At 40.9% G+C, this 10,681-nt stretch overlaps 1 protein-coding gene across 5 annotated transcripts in view; it reads right to left on the minus strand.

Annotated features, from left to right (window-relative positions):
* RMND5B (required for meiotic nuclear division 5 homolog B) overlaps positions 1–10,681 on the minus strand; it is a 993,687-nt gene that overhangs the window by 667,903 nt on the left and 315,103 nt on the right. For all 5 annotated transcript variants that reach the window (XM_044069428.1, XM_044069429.1, XM_044069427.1 and 2 more), the window contains exon 4: positions 5,722–5,859. In XM_044069428.1, the coding sequence (XP_043925363.1) occupies positions 5,722–5,859 (138 nt within the window). The remainder of the gene's footprint in view (positions 1–5,721; positions 5,860–10,681) is intronic.

The raw sequence follows: 10,681 nt of genomic DNA on the forward strand, positions 1-10,681 counted from the left end.
AGGCTGACTTCCCCTAATTAAGGTAATAAGGTCTTCAGCCATTCTAAGCATTTGTTTTTTAGGCATATGGGCCAGAGTCTGCGATTTGGTTGTCGGTTTTTTAGGCGTGGTGCGAGTTTTTGGCCTGGATGAAAATGATGCCGGTTTAATATGAATGTCTGTAGGCCTGAATACACCCTCAGAAGCTGGTGCCTGCACAGCGGCTCTGGACCCATCCAAGGTAGAGACATCCGCAGGTTCCACATTCGAAGCATCTCATGACATACCGGACTCCGAATGAGTCTCAGTAGAGGCCTGCGAATCAAAAGTGGCAGGTATCAGGGGCTGCAAAAGCACCTCACTGAGTACCGGCAGACTGGTGACTAGCTTAACGGAAGCATCGTCGGCAGTTTTGGTCCTATGCAGTCTATCCCTGTCTTTATCCTTACGTTTTTTCAGAATATCGGTAGTCAGATGGCTTGATGAAGCCATTTTGGAGTACACAGAATGAGTACGAAAATAATTAGCTGCAAAAATAGCCCAATGAAGAATAGTTCAGGCTCTGAACAAGGCACAAATCTGACAACGAGGGAAGTCGTGGTCTGGGCCTAAACAAGGGATGCAGTAGGAATGAAAATCTCTATGAGGTATTTGCTTTCCACAGGTAAGACAATTGTTAACTTTTACTGACATTGGTTAAAGCAAGAAAAAGGATCCTCAACGGGGTACTTAGCTTTTTTGAAGACTTTGGGTCTGAAACTCGAAAACGAAAATTTCAGGAGTCGGCCGACTGGCACTTGAGAACTGCTTCTGCTTCAGGCACCGCATGGCAAGAAAGACTGATGTAATGGCATCAGATGCATGTTTTATACCCCTGACGACCTGACATCAAGGAAGAAGCGACAGCATCTGATGAAGAAATACGAAGACTCTGGTATTCAGGCCAGCTGAAGGCTACCTGCAGGCAGATAACCCAAATGTGATGACTGCAACAGTGAAACACGAAGAACACCAGACTTTTATCCCAAAAGGAACGTGCATTGAAAAAATATATTTTCACTGAAGTGGCAGCAGAGAAAACAATTCTGACCAACAATGACAAATGTCCAGTCACAACTCCACTCATTTCTGCAAAAGCTTCTTTGGCCTTCAAAAGTACAGAAGAGAACATGCTGCATCTCCAATGGATATTGTTTAGTCCAATGGAAACACTAGACTGGTTTGCCAGATGTAAAGTTTAGATGTTGAAAGGGAACTACATGTGCAAGAAATTGGATTATGACCTTTTTTTTTTTTTTTATGTTTTTTATTTTTAATATTTTCCTCCCATCACATAACCATCTGGCCTTCCCATACCATGGCAGCTCATTCATTGCTTATTCCTTCTCAAACTGGAAGGCACTGTGAGGGCACACAGATGCAAACTTAAGCTACCATCCAGCAGAAGACTGATGTATACCACCACCTAAATGTCTTCCCTCACAGCAATCTGAAAAGCACAATATAGCACCTAAATGTCTTCTCTCATAGCAATCTGAAAAGCACAATGGAGAAATGGGCCTGCAATTGTAGTCTGATTGTGTAGCATGCATGTGACAACCATGCACACAATGATATCGCGTTAGAACATGCTGCCTGGCAAGCCAGAAAACCCATCTTGCTCTTTACACTTCCACTACCACATGCCAATACAACAGAACCATAAAACTTCCCTTCCCCTGTGATGGGCCAAGCTGGCATTTTCTGGTCACTTCTATAATTCCCCAGCTGGGCAGTTGTGTAGTTTAGGACACATCTGTGCAAGTAAGGGTGGTGACTTGACATCCTGATGTGGGCTGTCCAGAACTTTGCAGGATGTCTCCAATTTTGCCTCTTGTTTTAGCCCTGTTCTTTGTACAATTGTTGATACTCTGGTAAATCACCAGCTAGTGTTGTCAGATTCCACAGTTTTATCCTTAGTGTTCAGAAGCATCACTCTCAATTTTCCAGCTCCAAAATGTGGAGTCCTACTTCCAGGAAAGTGCAACAAGTGCATTGATAATGTACAAATAAACTAGCAAGCTCACAGCACACTTAAAATGTGCTACTTTGTACTTTTATCAGGTTATTTCGATGAAATATGTTTCAGTATTTGTTATGGAAGACAAAGGTGTACATTTCAGATTTTCTGGCAAACCACTGATGAATAATGCCAGTTTACCTTTCAGAAAACAAACGCCAAAGCATAATCTGTTCTTGTTTTTGTCAATCCCTATAACAGTTCTTATTTTGTACCTCTCAATTTTTCTCGAGAATTCTAGTCAAAGCTTCAAAATGATGGTAGGGAAGGAAGCAAAGGCCCAAAACATCAGGGACATTTTTTTTTACTCTAAATCACCTATGTTAACAGGACAGCAGCTTTCACAGGAACATGCACTTTCTGAACAATAAGCACAAAACTCTAATGTCTGGCATTACTGATTTTATAGTAAATCACAGAGAAGTGTAGTCAATCAAAAAATTTATTAAGGGAAAGTTGAAAATATGGGTTAAAAAACCTGGGACATTTGACAGGCATGCCTTCTTATTCTGTCATTGTGAAACATACCTCACTTGACAAAAAATGCTCCAAATAAATGACTATGTGGGCGGCAATAATCCCATGTCTCTGCAGCCGGATCACAACTCCAGCAACAGCAGAACTGGCACTTGCTACTGTGCCATCCTGGTGTGTCTTAATTTACACAATCACCCTCAACTGTTTCCCTAAGCATCTGTGCTTACTACCTGAAGCTGCGTCGATGGTTTCAGTTAGGGCTTCATCTGTCTGTAAGAGGGAGAAGAGTGCCATTTTAACTCATCCCCACCTAATTGGTGACTTGTGCAATCACAACTGCACCTACAGTGCCTGCACAAAAGACAGTGTGTCCCTGTTATCCCTACAGGAAGTATATGCATTCTGTTTTTCCATTAAGTATTTCTTCACAACTTAATGGCTTACATGGATGCACAAATGCAGGTAATAAGTAGTGAGCCTGTGCAACTGTAAGCCAATACAATAAAACTGAAAGCACATATTTCCAATTTCATTATTTTAAAAAGCAATTATTCCTCACCTCCACTCTTCCCTACATTATCAAAATACAATACAGCCCTGTATAACCCTTGCCACATATTAAGGTAAAAGGTGGTCAATGGGCACACAATCTCAAACTTGCAGGCTCAAAGATTCCTACTGCCCTGGAACACCTGGACAGTACACCCACTAGGGGGGAAAACATACTTCACCTAGTCCTCACCAACATGGGGGAAGTTGTTGCATTCCTCAATGTGTAATGTTCGCAATGGTCACTTCAAACCATAAATGTATCAGACGTCAAGTGAATGGAACACTCTAAACTTATCCCTCTGCACAACACCAGGCTATCCACAAACAAAGGAAACTACTGACCCACAAGCCCGATTAGTCTAATATGCAAGGCCATGAAAAGAATAATCAACCTGACAAACATACGAAATCCTTAGACACTGGATCCAACCCAGTTTGGTTTCCTCAAGGGCAGGTCTTGGCTACTCAGTGTGGTACAGGTACATCTCTTTAAGAAGATCACCAAAGTAATGGATGAGGACAAAACAGTGCATACTACCTACCTTGACCTGGCCAAAGCATTCAACACCCAACTCACAGTCGACAATCTCACAAAGCTATGTATGAACCCCTAAGTACATCTGCTGGACAGCCAGCTGGCAAAATCAGGACACAAATCAGGATAGGCGAGTACCTCCACAAAAAAGCCAGTCACTAGTAGAGTCCCCATTGGCTTGGTGTTGGGGCGGTTTCTTTTTGGAGCCTACTTCTCTGAAGTCCAAGCAAATGTCAAAGGCCTCTGGCTAACCAAGTTCAGATGGCTGCAAACTAGGAGCAGTTATACACTCTCACCAAAAAACAATCATCCACTAAGAAAGCCTGACACAGACTAATAACTCGTGCCAGAGTCATGATCTAATACTAAATGCCAAAAAATGCATATCAGGATCTTTCAGAAAGATTACCACCACTGAAAAATACCACATTGATAATACACCCTTAACAGCTGACCCTGTGGTCAGGGATTTGGAAGCATGCAGACAGCAACTTGGCCTTTGACCATCATGTGTCTACTGCTGCAAGGAAATCTTTCTACACTGCACAACTTATAATCAAAGGTATGGTATCTTGGCCTGAACAGGTCATGATTCCATTGTACTCAACTCACATCTGACCAATCATGAACATAATGCCCCCTTCATTATGTATGTGACCATGCATATGCAACAACTGGAGTGTCCTCAGAGTTTTTTTACAATTAGAATACATGGTAGAAACTGTTCTACACAGATTGCCTCAAAGCCTTACCCTTGTGTTGTCACCTACAGACTACTGAGGAGCGATCTATGCCTGGCCTTCAAAGAAGCCTTTGAACCAGTCCTTATGGATCTGTTGCACATCCAGTAGACAAACAGCATTAGAAACACCAGATCTAGGGACATGAATCACATCTGCAACACAAGACAAGTTGGAGGGACATGTACGTTCACAGACTACCTCTTCGTTGGAATACTCTTCCAATCATTTGAAGCAGAGTTCATCCCTGCACTTTTTCAAGCACAACTTAGGTCAGTTGCTGGGTAATCATCAGTTTACCACTGGCCTGCCACCTATTTTCCCATTAGAAACAGGAAGCTTGTAAATACTCGACCACTCATACCAAAGTTATACCGCCTATAAAAAGAGGGTTGCGCAGTCTGTCAAATACAGATGGGAAGCATGGCTAAGCTTATAAAGGCCCCTTAAGGTTGTTAGCCTAGAAATCACCCATGAACCTATTAATATTTCTAATAACTTAACAAATATACAGTATATATGGTACTTCATGGCATCATATGAAAGCTTACATTATGTTGTAAATGTCATTGACGCATGCAGTCTGCCTAAACAAATTTACGGATATTTATGCTTGACTAGTAATAAGATGTGCATAAATATCATATGTCTGTAAATATCTCAAGTGGTGCCCAAATGGATGCATTGTGGAACAACATTTCACTTGCAGAGTCACCAGATAGGTCAAATGGCTTGTCAGACAAATGGAGTGCAGTGTTACCAGAAAAAAAAATGCAAGTTACTTTCCATAAATATTATCAATATATGCCACATGCTAATAAGTAAATTAATAAATTGAACCAGAAGGTATTCATAGGATACTCCATGGTATCAAATGGAAGTGGTGTCAAATGAAAACATACACAATGCTGCAAAAAATGTTCATACTTGCCAGACATTTACGTTTGTGTATTAAATATGCAGATAATGCATACAAATCACACTTATGCAAATATCTCAAAAATGAAGCAACATCTACACAACTGCTCTGCAGTAAATTGAAGATAGCATCTGCATGAACAAAAGTTACACTTGTAGTTGAGGTCTACCTACTACGGTTACAGAGTGTCTATAAATATAGTAATGTTTACATATTATATAATTATCTGCTTCTGGATTACACATTAATAACATTGTGAAGAGAAATCTGTGCTGAATTGTTTTTATATTTCACCTTTTATGTTATGTATAGTTTTTCAGACATAAACATCTGTTTACAAGTAGCTTGCAAAATTTTGAAAAGGACATCTCCAGCTGACATGGGCACCGTATGCAAAGCCAAAAAATAGGGATCATCCAAACAAAGTACAGTAATCTCCATCATATAAAGTACAACTCACCTGACACATCTCCTCTGCCACATTCAGCAGGCCCTGTCGGTAGAGATGTTCCACAATTCCAGCACTAAGAAACTGCTGTCTCTCCTGTGATTCCCAAGCACTGTCTGCAACAACTTCACTGATCTCTGCCTCAAAATTCTGTCAAAAACAGAAGTCCAGGATTCAACATTATTAGCCTGACTCCCAAGTGTTACTCTGACATCAGCAGTAGCATTACTCAAGTACTTAATGTGCTGTGCTATGCTTTCACTAGTGTTATTCAGCTTCACTCACTGCACACAACTTAGTAAAATTTACTTTGCTGAATCCCCTTCATCAAATGAAGTTAGTCTAAACATTTTATATGCCATCAGCAAAAGACCACTTTTTCCTTCCAAATTTTCTGTAGTAAGATACTAAAAAGGACTAGTACCTGTAATGTCATCTGGAGTAGCCTGCTCATCATCATCAGTCCTTCATCTGAGTGAGCCCAGCTGCACTACACTTTTAAGGCAACATGTGACCCAAGCTACCATTCACCCACCCAAGGCCCACTCAGTCGTAAAAGCAGGTGTACTGCCCTATTGTGTGGTAATGTGATAGCTGCTTATATATTCAGTGTCTCTAGTTGCTACTGACTAGCCTCAAATTTCCTTTAGCAATGACACCTTTTTCCCCATACTATGGAGGTCAAACAAACAGGCTGACCGCTTCTGGTATATCTTTTGAAGTAATATCAGCCTTTTCTCAGTCTTCAAGACCCTTATCCTAATTCATTGTTTTGTTTGAAAAGGCAGTTTATGGGATTATGAGTTCCTTACCCCCTTCTTGAAAAGATCAAATATGATTTTGAATACTAGTGCTCAATTTGCCCTCCAAAAACTTACCAACGCCACGTGTACTGACAGCTTTCTGTTATGCATGTTATTGAAATTGTCTTATACCATACATGATTAACCGTATATTTTGTTCAACTAATTGTATTATCTGTGACTGTTTATGCTTTTCCATTATGTTTATTTTTTCCTGGGTCCTCTCTTAGTAAGGACTCTGCCTAACAGAGTTAACTCAGCCAGCAAAATGTAAATACTACATACTTACGTGCATGTGCCTGTGTGTATATACATGTATACACATACACACATGCATATACACAGACAAAGAGAAATGCACTAACTTCTTATAGTCAGCTGATGTATATTCCAATTCACTCACAGTTACTTGAATGCATTATTTTATTTTATTTTTTTTACTTCTGTGTTCATATAAAGGATACACTCAATATTTGTATATCTTAATACTGGCACTTTAACATCTTTCTTGGGCTAAACCTAAACCTGAAAGATGTCCAAATGGACCCCAGTTATAAGAAACGTAACAATGTTTTGAAGACAACAGCTACGGATGACAGTGCAGTTGTTGCCCTCAGACTTACCAATATATATTCCACAGTTTAAAACCATGTAGTAGCTTCAGGATTCTTTCTGTAACTTAAAATCAATTCCTGAAGCCAAGGTGAACTCTATCCTGTTTAGGACATACTGTTGCGTAATCTCATTACTTGGAGCAAAAAATAGTGGGGCCCCTCATGAGCCATTAGAGTTAATAGGGCTGAAAGTGTCCTCCAATATATTCACATGGAAACATTCTGAAAAAAAACACATAGCTATTACGCAATATTAAACAGGCCATTTAAAAGATACCCCAGTGAAATGAAAAAAGCAAGTTATTTGTTGCACATACTCAAACTGCTGAATATGTGAAGTGTGCCTGATGAGAACAGTTATCACCATATGTGAATGGTAGCTGTATTACCAAACAAAGAAAAAAGCATAACAGAAACTCTCAGTTGAATTCTCTCCACTTTATTTCAGCAACAGCAAAGCTTTCAGGTTTCCCCTTCTTCACTGCTAGCATAACATCAATTATCCGTTCAAATAAATAGTAGCAGCAATAAAACATGTGACACAGCCCATCCACTAAAAATTATACTAAAAACAGTAATTAAAACACAATTAACACAATACAAATACATCAATTAATATAATTAATGCAACTTTTGTTGCTTCTTGCATAGAACTGGCTTAATACGTATCGCATTATTGATGCCAGGATATATGTCTGCTTGTAGCCTTGTAATCCAAGCATATTCTATATTTTCAAGCGTGTTGTTAACATCACCTCCTCTTATACACTATCTTAATCACCCTGAATTTAAAACTATGGTCACTGCCTTTCTCATTGATGTGGGGAATGTTTATGGTCAATGGCTGATTGGGGTTACCTGGACTACGGCTTGGAGTAAGCACCTCATTAGTTCCTTCGAGCTTTTTTTAAAGTTGTTTTAGGTTTCAACTGTCTTGTTACTTAAGAAGTTAACTTGTGAGTGTTTCTGCCATTTCACACTGAGCTAATTGGAGGAAGGGCACTGAGCAAACCCTGATCTGCGATATACAACATTACGTATCCTGTTTTTGCTTATTTTTATGAATTTATAGCACTTTTGTCTGCTACATACTTTTCTAGCTAGCTTCACTGTGTGTGAGGTATTAACTGGAAATTTTCTACATTTGTTAAGCACCTGTTTGGGTTTGTTTGTTCTGATTTTTGTCTCCCACCCTCCGTCCCTATTGGTATCTTGTTTTTATACTTGGTGGCTTTGCAGTTGCCCGCCCCTGCTGTAAATTTGATCTGGGACACTCCTCCCAGGTTAGTGTCATTACTTCATTCTACCTAATACAGGGAGAACATTTGAAAAGGCCAACCCACTTAGTTCTTAACCTTGAGTTGACTTCTGCTCCTCCTTACTCCCGCTTCACTTTACAAAAAAAAAAGTTTAAGCTTGTTTCCTGCCTTTCCTGTAAGTAGTTTAGTCCAGATACAGATTTGCTGTATCCAGGACTATCTGTAAGCTTCTGAGCCCCCGCCACTTAGCTAGGGTTAAATTATTCCCGGTGCCATAAAGTCTGCTCTTTAAATATTCCCTTAGAACTAGCCAGTTGTTTAGTTTTACCACTCAAATCTGTTTCTTTGAGCTCAGCACTTGTTCAGAACTTGTTGTAAGCACTAAATAAGCTACAAAGTACTACAGCACTCAACTTTCCTCACTTGTCTAGAGGAAAACAGGTTTTAGTACTTAATAAATAAGCACCCATCCAGGCATGTCTAAGGGTCAGCTCCCGGTCTTTTCTCCCGTCTACCTGATGAAAACGAGCATCTTGGGGCAATGCAGCAATTGCCTTATGTACAAAGACAACCCCCTCTCCTCCTACCTCCCAACACTACAACCTGTGACAGATGCACTTATATAGCCAAAATGGAAGCAAAGCTCTCATCACAAAAGGCTGGACTACACAATCAAGAGGAGGGGGTGAACACTTGCACCACACCACACTCATCACATAGTCCCTCAAAACCTATGCCACCAAAACATACACATAAAAACACAAAACACACACCTACATTCGTGAAGGCTCTCAAAAAAATCTGCACAAGCAACAGGGACCTACAAAGCAGAAACACAAGCAACCTCCACCCCGCAACACAACCCAAATGACACACAGCCCACAAACTCAGTGTGCTACTCAACCACAGCCCATAAGGTATAACATACCCAACACTCTAGTCATAGGTGACTCTATAGTCAGGCACACTGATGTTCCCCTCACCAGGCTAAACAAGGAGAAAGTTACTGTCAAGTTGCCTGTCGGGTGCCAGGATCCACCACCTAATGCATACACTAAGGTCACTCAACAACAAGTACAAATATGACTCTGTCATTATCCATGTTGGTGTGAATGACCTCCCTGGACTACATGAAAAGAGACATGAAGGAGCGGTCAGATTTTGTAGCCCAGTCAGGTATGACCCTAGCCCTGAATAGCATCCTGCCATCACCCAAAATGATACCACAGTACAAGGACAAAATGATTAACTTCAACAATTTGCTAAGCTACTGGTGTCATTCTAAGGGGATCCAGTATCTGCTGCCTGGGATGACATGATCGACAGACCACGATGGTTTGCCAGAGACGGCCTGAATCTGTTACCCTTGGGATTCCAGATATTGGCTAAGGCTCTTGGCAAACCTATAGTGCCTTTTTAGGCAAGTTTCAAATGACAAACTCACCACCGTAACAGGTACAAGCAAGGAAAATATGAGGGTAATACTACTCAATTCTAGAAGTCTAAACGTCAAAATGCACTCACTCGAGGCACTCCTTAAAATGGAGAACATAGACATCTGTGCAGTGACAGAGACCTGGTTTAAGGCTCCAGAGAGCACCCATGCATTACCAGGCTATAATTCATACCACACCATTCGGCCACCTAACCTGGACCGAAACACTAAAGGGGGAGGCGTGTCCATACTGATTATGGATATCCACACCTCCAGGCTAGCTGCTCAGCATAATGCATCCAAGATTATTCAAGTGCAACTAACTCTGGGCAAGACCGCAATCCAAATTGCAGCTTGATACAGATCCCCCACCATGCCCCAGGATTCCCACTCCTCATTTCTTGATGCACTGGAAAATATTAGGGTAAAACCTAACACCCTAATAATGGGCGATTTCAACTACCCCACCATTAACTGGGAAAACTACTCATGTACCAACTGTTTTGCTCAACGTTTTCTGGAATTCAAAAATTCCAATGCCTTGGATCAACTTATCCACATCCCTACCAAGGGCATATCCTAGACCTGGTCATTACCAACATGGGCAACCGGTGTTCCACACCAGAAGTCAATTCCTCTTTAGTCAGATCTGACCACAAGCTAATCACCCTAGACATCCATATCCCGGCCCCCACCCCCCCCGTCCCCATTAGGGAAACCACCGTAAAAAAAAATTATTCAAAGCCAACTTCACGCTTCTTAAGACAGACGTGCGAAACTTCACAACACCCATGCAGACGGACAATACAGGTACGACTGCTGAATCCTACACAAATGTAACTGCACAAGTGCATGGATCGT

The sequence above is a fragment of the Protopterus annectens genome, chromosome 4.part0 (assembly GCF_019279795.1).
Source record: "Protopterus annectens isolate FY-2018-M chromosome 4.part0, PAN1.0, whole genome shotgun sequence".
In the NCBI taxonomy this organism is placed as follows: domain Eukaryota; kingdom Metazoa; phylum Chordata; order Ceratodontiformes; family Protopteridae; genus Protopterus; species Protopterus annectens.